The sequence below is a fragment of the Rattus norvegicus genome, chromosome 15 (genome assembly GCF_036323735.1).
Source record: "Rattus norvegicus strain BN/NHsdMcwi chromosome 15, GRCr8, whole genome shotgun sequence".
NCBI classification, from domain to species: Eukaryota; Metazoa; Chordata; class Mammalia; order Rodentia; family Muridae; genus Rattus; species Rattus norvegicus.
The window spans coordinates 44117304-44134781 of NC_086033.1; the positions used below are offsets into that span (position 1 = coordinate 44117304).

The following is a 17478-nucleotide window of genomic DNA, read 5'->3' on the forward strand; positions in this document are numbered from 1 at the left end:
CCATTGTCCTGCAGATGGGAAAAGCTGCCAGGATTTTATACTTGCTGTTCATTGCTGTGTGTCCTTGGACGTGGAGGACACTGGGCTGTGGAAACCTTCATAATCACCTGGGCTCCTTTCTGGACCCGTCCCAAGTGCTGGAGCCCACCCTGAGTGTTCCTATCATGGACAAAGAGGACATGATAGGTGGAGGTCAGAGGGTAAGATTGCATCCTGGCTGAGGGTGAAATGCGACACAGCAAAATGCAACAAGGCAAAAGCCCAGGTTTGTTTTTTCCATAGTCTTTCACTGGGAAAACACAAGTTGACAGATAAATTGATGTCCACATGCAGAAGGGAGTCTTGGTAGGATTAAATGCAAAGCTTGGGCCCTATGTGACACCTCTGGTGACACACGAAGGACGGGTATCAGGAGACGCTAGCAAGGTTGGCAATACAATCCACACCACAGTTCTGTGATAGATTCTTCATTACAAATGCGGGAAGTATATTTATCGGACTCTGCTTTTGTGTACATGTATACCCGGGTGTGCGTGCACATGTGTGAGAATGCATGTGAAGGCCAGTGGTCATCCATGAGGTCCATTCCTCAGGGGCTCTCCACCTTGGGTTTGGAGGCAAGGTCTCTCACTGGTCTGGAATTGGCTGAGTCGGCTGAGTTAGCAGTGAGCTCCAGGGTCCCCCTCTCTCCACCTCACCAGCACCAGGGCTGCAAATTCATGCCACCATGCTCAGACTGCTTACACAGGCATCGCTCCGGCTCCTGTGCCCCATGCAGGTGCCCTGGCTCTGAGGATTTAAAATGAAATTTTCATTCACATCACTCACTGTGACTTCAAGTAACAGTTCCGTGCAACAGCCCATCTGAAACATTGTGCCCCTCGTTCCTGATGCTTTTGCAAATGTGCTGGTTTTGCCACTATCTTTCAGCCCCATCCTCTCCCACACTTGGCCCTGAATATAGTGTTCTGAGTTCTGATACCTGCCTGCCTTCTGCGTCACTGGCCTGAAGATAGCACGGTTTGTGCTGGGACCTTGGTGGGAGTATAGGCTTACAACTCACTCCTACTAGCACGGTAGCCTTGTGCTAGCAACTGGGAGGCCTGTGTTTAGCTTTTTCCCAGCAGTGAACAGCAACACTGTCTATCCTCGGGAGCAGAAGGACCACAGTGGGACTGAGGACACTTGACAAGTGCACTCTCTGGGGGGAGGATGCACCATGTAACTTTGTTCAGTGGGTGACAGCTGTGGTCCCAGGGCCTTCCCTGCCCAGCAACCAAGCCTGCCCACACACCTTACCCTACCGCCTCTCAGATCTGCCTCACCTGGAAGTAGGTGTGGCCAATCCTACTTCCCAAGCTTTCTGGGAAGGGCAAGACAGCAACTTCTAAAAACCAGAACTGTTTGACAGACGGTAGCTAGGGATAACTGCCCATCTTCCCCTTCCTGTCCTCCTGCTTGGTTTTGGCACATGACTGATTACCCTGGCAACAGATTCAGGGGAGAGCACCAGGAAGGGGCCTGGTTCCCAAGTGCCCTGTTGTTTTAGGGTTCAGACAATCTCTTGGCACCCATCTCAGCTAAAGAAGAGCATAAATTTTATAAATGTATCCACTCCGTTCTCAAGGGAAGGTGGGCTTGAAATGAAGGGGTGCAGTAGATGTGAGATCCCTCACAAGCGCAGAGGATTCCCGGCTGGAGCATCAGCTGTGTTGGCGAAGTCCTTGGCCTGCAAACCTGAAGACCTGAGTTTAACCCCCAACAACAGCATAAAAACTGACACATGTTGGCACATGTTTATAATCCCAGTGCTGAGAAAGTAGAGATAGATGGATTTGTGGAGCTCACTGGCCAGGCAACCTCACCAAACTGGCAAGACCAGTGAGAGAGCCTGTCTCAAAAGACAAGTAGGATGGTGTTTGAGGAACAACACCCGAAGCTGAGCTCTGGCCTACACACACACAGACACACACACACAGAGACACACACACACAGAGACACACACACACAGAGACACACACACAGACACACACACACAGACACACACACGCACACAGACACACACAGAGACACAGACACACACAGAGACACACAGACACACACACAGACACACACGCACACAGACACACACAGAGACACAGACACACACAGAGACACACACACAGACACACACATAGACACACACAGACACACACACAGAGAGACACACACAGACACAGACACACACATAGACACACACAGACACACACAGACACACACATACAGACACAGACACACACACACAGACACACACACAGACACACACAGACACACACACAGAGACACACACACAGACACACACAGAGACACACACAGAGACACACACATAGACACATACAGACACACACACACACAGACACACACATAGACACACACAGACACACACACACAGACACACACATAGACACACACAGACACACACACACACAGACACACACATAGACACACACAGACACACACACACAGACACACACATAGACACACACACAGACACACACATAGACACACACAGACACACACACAGACACACACATAGACACACACACACAGACACACACATAGACACACACAGACACACACACAGACACACACAGACACAGACACACACACAGACACACACATAGACACACACAGACACACACATACAGACACAGACACACACACAGACACACACATAGACACACACAGAGACACACACACAGAGACACACACACAGAGACACACACATGCACACACAGACACACACAGACACAGACACACACACACAGACACACACAGACACACATACACACAGACACACACACATACACACACAGAGACACACACATGCACACACAGACACACACACAGACACACAGACACAATACACACATACACACACATACATACACACACACGAGAGAGAGACAGATAGACAGACAGACAGACAGACAGACAGACAGACAGACATACTCACACACGTGCTTCACTGTTACCAGTGCGCTCTTGCTATGCTGAGGTCACACCTGCAGCACCCTGCCTGAGCCTGAAGATGACAGTTTATTCATGAACAGGACAGCTGTGGCCAGGGAGCTGACTCAAGACTGAGTGTGGATGGAGGGCCAGGTGACACAATGAAAGTTATGAGAAGCAGGCTTATTGAAGATTCTGATCTTACTGTAGCCTGAGGCAAACTCCCACACTGACTATAGACTGCCATGAAGTATGTACTGTGAAATGTGTCATCAAAGCGGGCCCAGCAGTGAGACGTAAAGTTACAGATCTGTGTGATTTCTACCAAGTACCCTGGCTTCAGCCTGGGCTTAAGCTGGGAGCTCACTATCTTCCCAACTTACTCGGCACTGAGTGTGTCTGTGACCGAGTTGCTCTCCACACCCAGTCCTTTCAATAGAGAGCAAAGGTGTTCATACTGGAGACTCTGTGACCACACTTCTGGCGCCCAAAGTCATTTTCCCGCTGCCTCCAGGCCCTGTGACCTTGTGAGTGACTTACCCTCTGTTTGCCTCAGTCCCCTCCATTGGAACACGAGGATGCAAATGATGAATGAGGCTTACATGGCAGGGGCTTGAGATCTTCTGTCAGTGTGGAAGACACACACTCAGAAGAGAGCTTGGCACACAACGAGGACTCAGGAGAGCCCGGCTGTTATTGTTAGTCTATATTTATTTTCCCACTTGTGAAAGTATAAAAGTTGAAGAATAAATTAAAACACATTAAAAGTAGATATGCCAGGAAGGGAGATAAATGAGCTGTTTGCATAAACACGAATTAAGAGAGTCACACTCAAGTAAGAATTGTTCCCTGTTGAGGACAGCAACCATCTGGAAGGAATTACAGGGGGGAGGGGTGGGTCATGAGCAGGGAACACTCGGGGACTGTTGGAAGGAGATAATTCACTCTGCAGTGCTTAAATGGTCCCAAAGGAAGGACATTGCTCTAGGCTTGGCCAGCATGAGTAGGGGCCCTCAAAATTTGACCTCATAAACAGTGATAGGATTGGTCCAGGTACCTAAACTATCTAGGCCATTCCAATAGCCAGAGACATCACCTTGAGAAGGCTGCTTCTGTAACAGAAATAACACTAACAAGATGCCATATTCTATCTGTGGAAGAAGCAATGAGAACACAGCGGAGCATGGTGAAGTAGGGGTGTAAACCGACTCCATTAAACCTCCATGCTCTCAGTAGGAATTAGCATGATTTGGAGAGAGTCATTTGACTGTGATTTTTTTTATTTGGTTTGGGCTTTTGAGACAGAGGGAGGGTGGTCTTACTCTGTAGCCCAGGCTGGCTTATAATTTATTATTCAAACTCTCCTGCCTCAGGTTCCCTAGTGTTTATTGTGAGCCACTACATCTGGTTGTGGGATTTTTTTTTTAAGTTACAAAATGAATGAAGTATCTTTTTACCCACTAAGACTTTATCGTTATGAAAATCTTGAGAGAGAGAGAGAGAGAGAGAGAGAGAGAGAGAGAGAAAAGAAAAGAGAAGAAATATCTGCATTTATTTGCAGGGATAAATAGTGTATCCCTTCTAGAAACTCTTTTCAGTCAACAGAATTATAAGAGACTAAAAGGAAGATGGTAAAACGCTTGTGAGATAATTATAACAGTACATGGAAAACTGCAGAAATGACATTGCGAAGCCTAGGCACGCAAATGGATGGGCTGAGGAAACAAAGCAAACAGTGCTGGGATGGAGGGTGTGGGCTTGGGGAGGAGTTTCTTCCTTTAATTTGGATTTGTGTTCACATTGGTTGCTCAATGATCTAGGACCCAGAGGGACTCACCGGGATGGGGAAAGGTCATTGTCAGATGTCTCCATATAAACACAGACTTAGCTCCATTCCCTGACAAAGAGAAAGACCTAAAGCTTTCGGGTACCAAAGAAGGGTCAGATGGACAGGGCTTGAGGCCTTTAGGGCTGGGAAGGAGAAAGAAAAGAAGTTTCTTAGCTCACTACCTGGACTCTGGGCAAATGCAGCCTTAAATCACTCCTGCGACTTCAGCCCAGGATCTAACAGTCACATTAGAACCAGGACACCCACACCTCAGTGTGTCTTTCCTACCTCTGAGGAACTCAGGTTTGCCTGAGCAGAGACTTATGGGAAAGTGTTTGGGATCTCTGTTCTCCACCTGCCCCATCTCAGTGCCTCAGCTAATGTGGGTGGGAAGCAGGACATACTGGTTCACACTGAGTGGTTCATACCGATTCACACTGAGTGGAGCACTGTCTGTGGTCTCTTGAGCTCCCCTGTGGACACCTGCCTCTGGCTGCTCACGGCCTCATTTCCCTGGAAGCTGTCTTTATAGTGACACCTTCTCAGTTGAGCTTCCAGGGGGCAGCAATGGTGTGGCCATGGGAACACGAGTCAGGAGGCATCCCACCTCCTGGCCTCAGTCTCTGCATCAGGAGAATGGGGGAGACGCTCAGTACCAGAGGCCGTGGAGACCCATTCAATGGCTGAGCTCTGCAGAATGCATATGGGGCTGAGCATGCCTGGCTTGGGCCACCTCACTAGAAGTCTCATGGCCAGAATAAAGGAACTTATCCTTTTGCTAGACTCTGACTGTTTATACCTTTGTTTACCCTGTAAGAGGCTGGTGAGAGACTAGAGCAAGTACAGAAGGCAGCCAAGATGTCTGGAGTCTAAGCCTAGACTTGAGAAAATGAACAAGGAAAGTGTAGGTTTTAAGCAGCTTGGGGCTGAGTGAAGCCTTGGGGCCCTGCTTCGACGTTCCCCATTGCTTTGACCAACAAAGGCACTGCCAAGTGCTTTCTCAGCCTCTCTGCCTTCAGTTTGTTCTGACTGTTGGAATGATTTACATTCTGTTCATGTTTGAATTGGCCACAATGGATTTTTCTATCCTTGGATCTTTCTCTTTGGCCAGGGTATAGAAGCTACACATTTTGCACCACAGAATCTTATCTAAAGTGACTTGTACTCTCCAAAAGGGGTTATCACGAATGCTGTGTGATTCCAGGAACATCACAGAATAAGTACAGCAGCAAGTTACCATGTGGTCCAAGAACCTTCATGTCCTATTTTCCCATTTTCCCTTTCCATAACTAGAATTGCGTTCATGATACTTGGGACCTCAGAATTAGAGACAGGCACTGAATCTTCATGTTTCTCTTAATTCACAGGGCTGGCAATCTGAGCAGACAGTGGACTGGTAGGCTAAATACCTTCATTTCATCTCTTTTTCAGCCAGCAGATCTCATAGGGAGAAAACAGAGCAAAGCCAATCAATCCTTCTGCGGCTCAGGCTTGCCCCTCTGCTCAGCCATGTTTCTGAGATGTGTGGTGTCTGCGTCTCTCTCCTTATCATCCCTCGTGCTGTTCCCTCGTTCTGTGGCTCTGTGGACTCAAAGAACTTCTAGAAGTGCTGAGTCAAGTTAGTTTCTGCTGGTTTCAACTTTGTGCTTCTCCAAAGGTATCTCGGTTGAGGGGGAGAGGAATCTCAGAAAGAACAAACCACCATCAGTAAATGGATGCCAAGCTAGTGACCCATGTGTGGTCTGCTTCCTTCCTACAACATGAGCACGAGCGTGTGTCTCTAGTACAGAATATGAACATGACCTTCCAATATCTGTTATTGTCAGCGTTTCTATTCCTGCACAAACATCATGACCAAGAAGTAAGTTGGGGAGGAAAGGGTTTATTCAGCTTACACTTCCACACTGCTGTTCATCACCAAAGGAAGTCAGGACAGGAACTCAAACAGGTCAGGAAGCAGGAGCTGATGCAGAGGCTATGGAGGGATGTTACTTACTGGCTTGCTTCCCCTGGCTTGCTCAGCCCGCTTTCTTATAGAACCCAAGACTACCAGCCCAGAGATGGTACCACCTACAAGGGACCCTCCCCTGCTTGTTCACTAATTGAGAAAATGCCTTACAGCTGGTTCTCGTGGAGGCATTTCCTCAAGGGAGGCTCCTTTCTCTGTGATAACTCCAGCTTGTGTCAAGTTAACACACAAAATCAGCCAGTACAACATCCCTCCTGTCTCCTATCGATTTTCAATGCAAAGTTCTCAAAGAGAAGTTATGCCATCAGTTTTCTTGTTTGACCAAGCTTCAGACTAAGTTCCTGGTGTTTTGGGTTTGAAGATTTCCAAAGCAGAATTATCTCCTTCCTCCTGCCGCAGTTCCGCTGAAGCCACTGGTTTCCATTTCAGGCTATACAGGCCCACGTGTCCCTCAATTCCTCAGCATCCAGTTTGCATGAGCTCCCAGGAGACACCAGGATGATGTGATAGAACCTAGTGATGAAGATGTCTCAGGATTTTTCATAACCAGGAGAAAACCCCTCCACTGGGAAATGTTGGGAGGGGCAGAGTGGCTTGTTTTGCTGGGCAGGAATGTGTCAAACCTAGAAGGGCAGAGAAGGGGTAAGAACAGATCTGAAACACTCTCCCCTGCCCAGAGGTGCTCTTGCTACATCAGAGAGAGATGGAACTTTGAACGGAGGAAGCCACAAATCTAGCCTGTAGCTGCCAGTCTGGTTCTGACTGTTGCCAGGTGGGGTTGCTTTAAGCAGCTCTAGAAAAGCATGAAGTAAGTAGAGTTTCTCAACCTTCCTAATGCTGTAACCCTTTAATACAGTTCCTCGTACTGTGGTGACCCTAAGCCATGAAGTTATTTTCATCGATACTGTGTAATGTGATGTAATGTAAAGATTACATTTGCCGAAGGGATTGTGCCGAAGGTTGAGAACCAGTGGCATGAAGGATAGCCCAGTTCTGGGATAGCCCACTAGGGTAGAATTCGCTGTGTGGTCCTAGGCCGCATCAGCAGGTCTAGCTGAAAGAGGAGGTACAATAGGCTTGGCTTAGTCTATTTGGGCCACTATTATGGAACACCTTATACTGGAGAGTTTACGAGCAACAGAAATTTCTTGCTCATGGTTCTGGAGACTGAATGTCCAGGATCAGAGCCCCAAATGATTCAATACCTCCTGGCACCTCTTATGTATCCTCCCGTGGTTGACAGCTTCCTTGGATTTTGTGCACAAGTTCTGCCCGCATGGCATAGTCACCTCCAAAAGGCCTCCCCTTTTAATGTTATCACTGGCTATTGGATCTTTAATTCCTGTAGGAGAACTTTTGACCATTGCGGGTACCTACTTCAAAAGTGGAAGGTTTTGTGTGTGTGTGAGTGTGTGTGTGTGTGTGTGTGTGTGTGTGTGTGTGTGTGCAACCCAGTTTAATGAGAGTTGTTTACAGGAACACCAGTAAACAGTATTTAGAGGAGCACAGGCAGCTAACCAGAGGCCATATCACCGAAGAAAACATCTGCCTTCTCTGACAACCATTAACTGCCAATAGATCTACAGGAGGATGGGGCCCCATGAACCCCTCCCCCTTTAGGACAGAATGCTGACAGCTCAGTCTTGGGCAGGTTCTGTAAGTGCATGGGTACAAAGGCCCTGCCACACTTGGAAAACATCCTTGCACAGACCGCACCCCACCTCTCCTCCTGCACTCACATCCTTTCTACCTCTTCTAAGATGTACCTGGGCTGTGGAGAAAACAACCAATATCCTTTCCTTTGTCTTTTGAGACAGGAATTTTTTTTTATAGTTTTGGCTGTCCTAGAACTCACTCTGTAGACCACACTGGCTTTGAATTCACTAAGTGCTGGGGTTAAAGGCATTGCACCCCCACTGCCCAGCTTGGAACACCAATATCTTAAATTGAATTCCACATGCTGTGCATATCCAGTTTCTATCCAGTGGAAAATACTGGCCATTTCCTGTGGATCATGATGAGTATATTTGTATAGCAGAGCACTAACTTAGAGTTGCTCTAATTTAGGCTCTAACTTAGAGTTGCTGGGAATCTTTTAAAAACCCAAAGCCAACATCCTGTCTGGTATCAGCAATATCTGCAGGTGATTATAGTGACAGGTCGGGGACCATTGTTAGCCCAGGGCCTGGGATCCACATTCAGTGTCAGCCACCGAGTCCTTTCATTCACCTTTTATTGAGCCCCTGCTATATGCCATAGATTACTCGCCTGTTGTTATTTGGACCTCCCTGCTCAACCCCTTCTCACTCCTCACCTCTTCCACAGTGTCCCGGCCTCGCAGCTCCCCAGATGACTTGAAGGCGCTGACTAGGAACATCAACCGGCTGAATGAAAGCTTCCGGGACATGCAGCTACGGCTGCTGCAGGCTCCGTTGCAGGCAGACCTGACGGAACAGGTGTGGAAGGTTCAGGATGCACTGCAGAACCAGACAGACTCACTGTTGGCCCTGGCAGGCTTGGTGCAGAGACTGGAGGGCACACTGTGGGGGCTGCACGCGCAGGCTGCACAGACTGAGCAGGCGGTGGCCCTGCTGCGTGACCGAACAGGACAGCAGAGCGACTCCGCACAGCTGGAACTCTACCAGTTGCAGGTGGAAAGCAATCGAAGCCAGCTGCTGCTGCAGCGGCACGCAGGCCTGCTGGATGGGCTAGCACACAGGGTGGGGGTCCTGGGCGAGGAGCTGGCTGATGTGGGTGGTGCACTTCGTGGCCTCAACCACAGCCTATCCTATGACGTGGCTCTGCACAGCACGTGGCTACAGGACCTGCAGGTGCTGGTGAGCAATGCCAGCGCAGACACACGCCGTATGAGGCTGGTGCACATGGACATGGAGATGCAACTCAAGCAGGAGCTGGCCACACTCAATGTGGTGACTGAGGACCTGCGTCTGAAGGACTGGGAGCACTCCATCGCCCTGAGGAACATCACCCTTGCCAAAGGTACTTGGGTGACCCACCCTGTCCACGGTTCCTCCTGCTTACCCTTCCTAGTAATGCCTCCCCCTTGCAAAGCTCATCCCCAAAGGCCCATCCTGGAGTGACAGTTAAACTCACACTTTTACCTTTAAGTCTTACACTTTATGACTCTGAAATGTTCTGCCTAAATAATCTGTGCCCATTTCCAGGGCCTACGTAGGTCTCTCTGCTGAGTAAACTTCCCTGGAGCAAAGAATGGACCCAGCATCCACAGCCCCGGGCAGGAAAACAAGCAAGGGTGGATGCTGATGGGTGGGTGTCAGGGATTTGATATGCCCTTTGCAGCCTTCAAGAGACAGAAGAGGACCCTGCTGTAGGGTCTGACTCGAGGGCAGAGGGCTCCTTCAGTTGCAAAGGTTCTAATGACCAGAGCTTCAAGGATTGGAGAATTCCTTGAACTTGGCCTACTAGACTGTTAGAAAAATGTTCAGCCAGGCAGTGGTGGCACACACCTTTAATCCCAGGACCCAGGAGGCAGAGGCAGGTGAACGGCTGAGTTTGAAGCCAGCCTGGTCTACAGGGCAAGTTCCAGGACAGCTGGCTACTCAGAGTAACCCTGTCTCAAAACAAACAAACAAACAAACAAAAAAAACAAAAACAAAAAAAAAATCAAAAACAAACAAGGAAAAAGGCGAAACAGAAGAGTATGTCAGGTAGAGTGCTCTCGAATTCATTAAGTTTATTTCCTAAATAATGACTGTGTGTGCCGGCACACGCCTGTGAGCACAGCACTTGAGAAATGGAGGTGCAAAGACTACCAGATGGAGGCCAGACTGGTCTATATAGAAAGATCCTGCATATGCATAGATGAAGTCACTAATGAATGGGCTGCTATTGCTGGGATGAAACACCATGACCAAAAGCAACTGGGAGACGTTTATTGGGCTTATGGTTCCATATCGTAGTCCATTATTGAAAGAAGTCAGGGCGGGAACCTATACAGAGCAGGAACCTGCCGGCAGGAGCTAATGCAGAGGCCATGGAGGACTTGCTCTTCATGGCTTGCTCGATTTCTTGAAGAGCCCAAAACCACCAGCACTGGGGTTGCACCGCCCACAAGCACTACAGGCTTGCCTACAGTCTGATCTTAGAGAGGCATTCTCTCAACTGAGGCTCCCTTCTCTCCTACAACTGTAGCTTCTGTCAAACTGACATAAAACTAGCCAGCTCGCCCAGCAGTTGCTAGGCTAGAGACCTGGCTCTCCTCTTCTGATAAAGTACCATCTTCTCCCCTGCCGGGCTGTGAGATTCATGAGACCCTGAGTAGTCTGGCAGTGGGCACTACTGAAGTGGTCCTCATTAGTACACCTGCTGCACAAGGGCATGCCACACAACATCTCTTAAGAGCAGCACCTGTCTAGGGAAGTGTCACTGTCCCCTTGGGTGCTGACATGGGCACTGAGACCCAGGAAGCTTATGGAACCTGCCCAGGTTGCAGGATGAGGTGGAAGGGGAGCCAGACATGGATTCTGGCCTTGACGAGGCCATGCTTCTATGACTCATGCTATGCTTGCTGGAGCTTTCCCTTTGGTCCTGCCTGCCTTCCACCCCCAAACAGAGAGGTAGACAGAGGCGTCTGAATCTCTCCAGTTCACCCCCTCCAGCCCTGTGTCCTCTCCTCATCACACACAGTCCCTCCTCTGAGCTTCCACAGTGACCACAGGGGGCTATAGTCATCCTGGCGCCTTTAGCTCTGCATGTCCAGAGTGCTCTAGTATGCTTCTGTGAACTTTCATACTGTCATTGGAGTGGCCTTCCTGCCATAATTCTACCTAATTTGTCTCTAATTTATACCTCTTTAAACATACATAATACACATTCATGCACAAACATGCATACTTGCCTATACATACCTGTATAAACACACACATACACATGCACACACATATGCTTGAATGTATAACTCAATGCACAGCACACACACACACACACACACACACACACACACAAATACATTCACAAACACAGTTACCGGCATGCATAGCTCACATGTGTTCATGTGTCCACACACAGACGCCTGGATACTCAGGCACAAGCACACACATAGACACCTCTATGCATAACTCACAAACACACAGTCATACACAAAGACCTGCGTGCTTAGTTCACATGTATGGGTACACATCTGAACAAACACACACGTGTGAATGCATAACTCATAGTTACATACATGTGTACGTACACGCAAACACAGACACCCTACATGTGTAGCTCACACATATGCACACACACAGACAAGCACAGATACCACGCCCCTCCCCTTTGCTTTTTCCTGGTTCACACTCACAAGTACTCAAGAGCACGTGTTTTTCGAGGCATTATCCTTGAGCTGCAAATGATTTTCACTCTCCCACTTTGCTGGCAGTTTTCTATGGGTTTCGACTCCAGTTCACCTTTCACAGACATCAGCAAAGTAGTGTTTTCTTCTGCTTCGGATGTTTTGGCATTGATGAGGTCTGTCAAAGTCTGCCTGTGCAATTTGAAGACACAGAGAACTTAGCTTGTCAGAGAGGGCAGCATCCCTGGAGAAGGAAAGAAAATCAGAGAGGGAGACAATGCCAGAACACATCGGTACAGCAAGCCCTAAGGCCAGCCACCTAAGCCATATGCAGATGGCTAAAATGAAAGCTTTCTAGAATTCTTTGGAATGGGAGTAGACCTCTGAAATCATCTGATCTAATCCTCCCGTATCATAGTGGAGAACCACAAGGCCCCCAGGAGGGACATGACTTGTCCAAGTCAAATGTCAAACTTCTTGGTGAACGAAAACAAGTTTTCCAAGCAGCTTGCTTAATCTGGCAGCTGCTGTATTTTCTATAGAAAATGCCCCCTAGTGGATGGAGGAGGGAGTCCCCCTCAGTGCGTTCTGTCAGGTGTGTGGAGTGAAGGAGTCAGGGCTGGATTCTAGGGATGACAAGGGGACACTGCCTTCCAGTTAAAAGAGGCTGACCAAGATGCTCATCTGTGAATGGAGCCACTTGTAAAACAGGTGTATCTGCTCTACGAGTGTGTGTGCAGATCCTGGGTAGGCTGTGTGACCGCCTGTCCTCTTACCTTCCTCAAAGTGGATGCAGGATGATGCTCTGTGAAGGTTGACTGGAGCATCCTATTAGTGTCTCTCCAGCAGAGCTGCCCCCGAACCTCCTGTGGTGCTGCTCTCCTGGCTGTGGAACGGCACTGCAGTCTCTGCCCTGTCCTTTTCTTAGGTAGAGATATTTTTTTTTTTCCGGAGCTGGGGACTGAACCCAGGGCCTTGCGCTTGCTAGGTAAGCGCTCTACCGCTGAGCTAAATCCCCAACCAGATAGAGATATTTTGAATGAGGAAGGAGTCAGGACACTCCTATGGGTCCTGTAGCATCAGAAAAACCGAGGCAGAGTAATCAGTGGCAGGGACCGTGTGGGCTCAGATGGTAGACAGACCTTATCCCAACCCCCTCCATGTTGGGATCCACCTCAGAAAATGAGAAACAAGAGTCATGACTATAAAACTCTGAGAGATTAAAAAAGGCTCCTGTGGGCAAACCTATGTGCAACTGCAGCTATAACCTCACATACTGCCCAGATGTTACCTCAGAATGCCAGCTGTGGGTGGGCACAAGTGTAGCAGACTCCTGGAGCTCAGGGTGCGGGGAGAGCTGAAGAGTGAAATGGGGTGAAGCGCTTGGATTGGGTGAGCTTTAGCAACAGGGATCTGTGCTAGGTTTCCTTTGCTGCTGAGTTTGACAGGAGGGGAGACAACTTGGTACAGGATGGGAAAGATGCATTGGAGCTCATTTGCATCTTAACTCTGCCTTGCATTGGCTGTATAACTCTTGGCAAACCAGGTTTCATGTCTTGATCCTGTTATCTGGGAATTGGGATTAAAAAATATGATACCTAAAAACTTCAGCTTTTCTTAAATGCTTTGCATAACTTGTGAAATTAAAAAAAAAATGTTAACTACTTCCCTCTTGCTCTCAAGCCATTGTCTTGTTAAATAGCTCTCAGCTTCGGTTAGGGTCTGAGGACGGTGCCAACTTTTGGAATGTATCAGTACATCTTGATCTTGGCAGTTGGGTTGTTTTGTGTGTATTAACACCCTGTGGTCTCATATCCTCATTCATTTGTCAAGTATTGATTGTGCAAGACACTGCTCTGCTAAGAGCCTACATGTTTTGGGTTCCAGAGAGAGCATCAAACATTAGAGCTAAAAATAACAGTTCATTGTCGAGAGATTGCAAACCTTCAACCAAGGCATCCAGAGGGTTACGCCCCTCTGAAACTCTGAGGGAGGGTTTTTCCTGTGTCTTCTGAACTTCTGATGGCTGGGGCAGTCTTGTCTATAGATGTCTCATTCCCCTCTCTGCTTCTGTTGGCCTGTAACTCTGTTTACAGGACTATAGTCACAAGATTGGGGTTCATCCCTCCCCAGTATGCCCATAACTAATGACATCTGTAGAAACCCAATGTCCTAAGGAAGGTAAGGAGCTTCTGGGGACAGATGAGTTGGCAGCACTATTCAGCTAGTACAGCAAGAGGCGAGTGCTTGACTCCTGGATTCCCACAGCAGGGTCAGGTATACAGGATGCATCAAAGTGACCCAGATCTGCTTGTCTGGCTTTGTGCCTATGCTAGCAGGAACCATGGGACCAAGAAAGATCAGCAGCAAATGGGGAATTGACAGGGAAGCCTTCTGGGAGATGGGATGAGTGGCAAGGGTGAGATGTCTGGTCTTGTGGGTGTGGCAGAAAGGACGAGTGCCAGACAGACCTGGACTGAGATCCTGGCTGCCTGTGTGGCCTCAGACAAGTAACTTCAATGTATGGCATAGGGATAGTGGGCACTGAATTCAGTCCTGTGTACTTGAATCTCTGCCACCTCTCCCAGAAGAGTCCCATTCACAAGCAATTAGACACTCATCCTCCACCCAGGTGCCCAGCTAAAACCTGAGCTTAGCCAGGCCTCCCTCCTCCACTGCACCCCCAGAGACAGCCAACAGCTCTCCTACATTCTAAACAGTCTGACCATTCCTTCTGTCTCTAAAGGCCCCTTTCCTAACCCAGGGTTTCCCCACCTCCCGCTCAATGGAACACTGCCCCCGCCACCTTGCCTTTCTCCTTCTTTCTGTTCTATCTTTCTCTCAAGCCACAACCCAGACATCTTCCTCCCTTTGTTGGGCACAGACCTGATGTGGCTTTTCTATCAGGCTCCTTCCAAAACTACTCATACCTCCTGGTCAGAATCAAGTCCAGCACCTCGGCCTCCAATACCCCCACTTTCCCAGCCCACTGAGCTCCTGCCGCTCGGTTCACCATAGCTTATACAGCTACGTTGGTCGCCTTTAGCTCCTGTAGGAATGCTTACTCTGCTCAGAATCTCTTCCTCTTCATTCTGCCCTGACCACTGAAATGGGCTGGGGGGCTCAGACCACAGACATTGCACATTGCTTTCTTCTCAGTTCAGGAAACTAGAAGTCTGAGTTCAGGGTACTGGCATAGAGTTCAGGGGAGGGCTTCCTTCCCTGCTGTGTACATGATCACCTGTTCTCCATATTCTGGTCTGGGGGAGAGAGAGAGAGGAGGGGGGAGGGAAAGGCAGAGGGAGAGAGAGAAGGAGGTATGCTGGGGTGAGGGATGGGTGGTAAGGGACAGAGGAAAGGCAGCATAACTGACCTTCCTCGTTTTATAAAGACACTAATTCCATTGAGGAGGGCCCCATTCCTATGACCTCATCTAAATCCAGTCAGTCGATGTGCCCTCCCCCATAGCCCCACCTTTCCAAACCATAATCTTGGGGGGAAGTTTGAGACGGACACACATATCCCTGAATACCCTCCACCCTTCTTGACTTAGCTAGGACCTGCTTCTTCCTGCACAGGATTCCATGGAGCCTCCTCTGGTGCCCCCCAAAGCTGAGGAGCTGCTGTTATGTTTCCAGCACAGGATTCTGGCTCTTCTCATCTCAGAGGGAGTCACTTGCTTTTCCACCAGTGTCCTGGCTTTCTAACCCTCTAATCTTGTTCTTGTTGTCATCTTTCAGGACCACCAGGACCCAAAGGTGACCAAGGGAATGAAGGGAAGGAGGGAAAGCCAGGTAGCCCTGGACTTCCTGGATCTCGAGGTAATGGGGTACACTGGGAGGAACCTGGGGGCAGTGCTCTAAGTCTACTGTCTTCCTAGGGATGACGACATCCACCATCCACCACTCTTCTACCAGGTGACTGAGAGGTTATCAATCTAACCGTAGAATGGGCCAAATGCTTTTCCCTATGAAGTACCAGAATCTAAAGGAAGGGGCTCTTAAGAGTCCCCAGGTTCACTAAATCCCTGCCCACATAGGAGTCAGGGTTCACATGGCCAGGGCCTTCAAGCAAAGATGTTCTATGATGCTAGGAGCCTGACACTCTCCTGCCCTATCTCTGCCTGATGCCCTGCAGCCTTTCTTAGGCTCATAGTCTCAGAAGTTTCCTATCAGAGCCTCTGACAAACATCTGAGTGTGCCCATGCCTGAGCCTCTGTCGCATGCAACGTTCCTCTGAGTGAAGATGCTTCAGGATGATGCAAGGAGAGGAAGCTTAGTGGGGAAGGGTCTGGTTATTTATTTTAGGGGCTATTCCTGCCAAATCTCTAGGTACTTTACAGAGGAGGGGGAGAAGACAGGGCATGGAAAGGGGGTACTCCAGCCTGACCTCCCCTCTGTCCTCAGCTCCACAATGGAGGATGCTCTGAGGCTCTCAGGACAAAAGAGCCACTTTTCCTGCCTCATGAATCATAGGGTGGGGGCCTTTGGGCACATCTTGCAATAGACTCAGAGATCACCACAGGACTCTTAGACTCTGGGAACAGATGCATCATGTCAAGAAGGAAACGAAAGACATTCCATCAATTTCTTTGACGTCTTCATACCCTTGGGAGGCCACTGTCCTCCCCCAGTCATTTGCTATTAGCCCTGGGGTAATAGTAACTAGGAGACGGGTTTCTTGTGCTGTGGGGGGGAAAAGCCCAATGAAAACCAGCTTGCTCTCCAAGCAGGAAAGAACAATTAGGAACTTGATTAAGAGAACTGTGTTCTGCAGCGATGACTAGTGTTGGGTCAAGACTCTTGGGCCTTGGACTCTCACTCCATAAAAGCGTTTGTTGATTCTGGCTCTCAATGGCACATTCAGTGCAGGCTGTGGCCATGGGTTTGATAGCCAAGAACCTGGAGCAAAGGGCCTAATGGGGTGGCAGGCCACACACCCATTGATTGGTTTTGTGGGCCCCCCTGGGCTTTGGGCACTTTGTGGAAAGAAAGGGGGTGTTTTGGGGTTTATTTTTGTTTGTCTTTTTGTTTCTCTTCCTTTAAATAGGTTAAGGCATCACTTAACCTTTCTCCCACTCACTAATGCCATCCCCACAGCATTCTCCTCCTTAAGGATCAGTGAGACCCTTAGCCTAAAGCATGAACCAATCATGAACTTTCTGTATGAAAGAGGGAGACTTGGGTTCTGCTTCCAAAGGCCTTTGCTGTGTGCCCTTGGGAAAATATCCACGAGCCTTAGTTTCTTTATTTGTAGTGTGGGTATAACATCCCCATGCATATTATAAGGATTAAATGAGATTCTTTATGTGTGGCACGTGAAGAGTGATCCAAAAGTTGTTTGCGGAATTTAGAAGTCCAGCATGCTTACAGGTAT

General features: G+C 48.7%; 1 protein-coding gene across 2 annotated transcripts in view; it reads left to right on the top strand.

The window, feature by feature from the left end:
- Scara5 (scavenger receptor class A, member 5) overlaps positions 1-17478 on the top strand; it is a 105018-nt gene that overhangs the window by 61728 nt on the left and 25812 nt on the right. For both annotated transcript variants that reach the window (XM_006252204.4, NM_001135855.1), the window contains exons 4-5: positions 9114-9788; positions 15843-15923. In XM_006252204.4, the coding sequence (XP_006252266.1) occupies positions 9114-9788; positions 15843-15923 (756 nt within the window). The remainder of the gene's footprint in view (positions 1-9113; positions 9789-15842; positions 15924-17478) is intronic.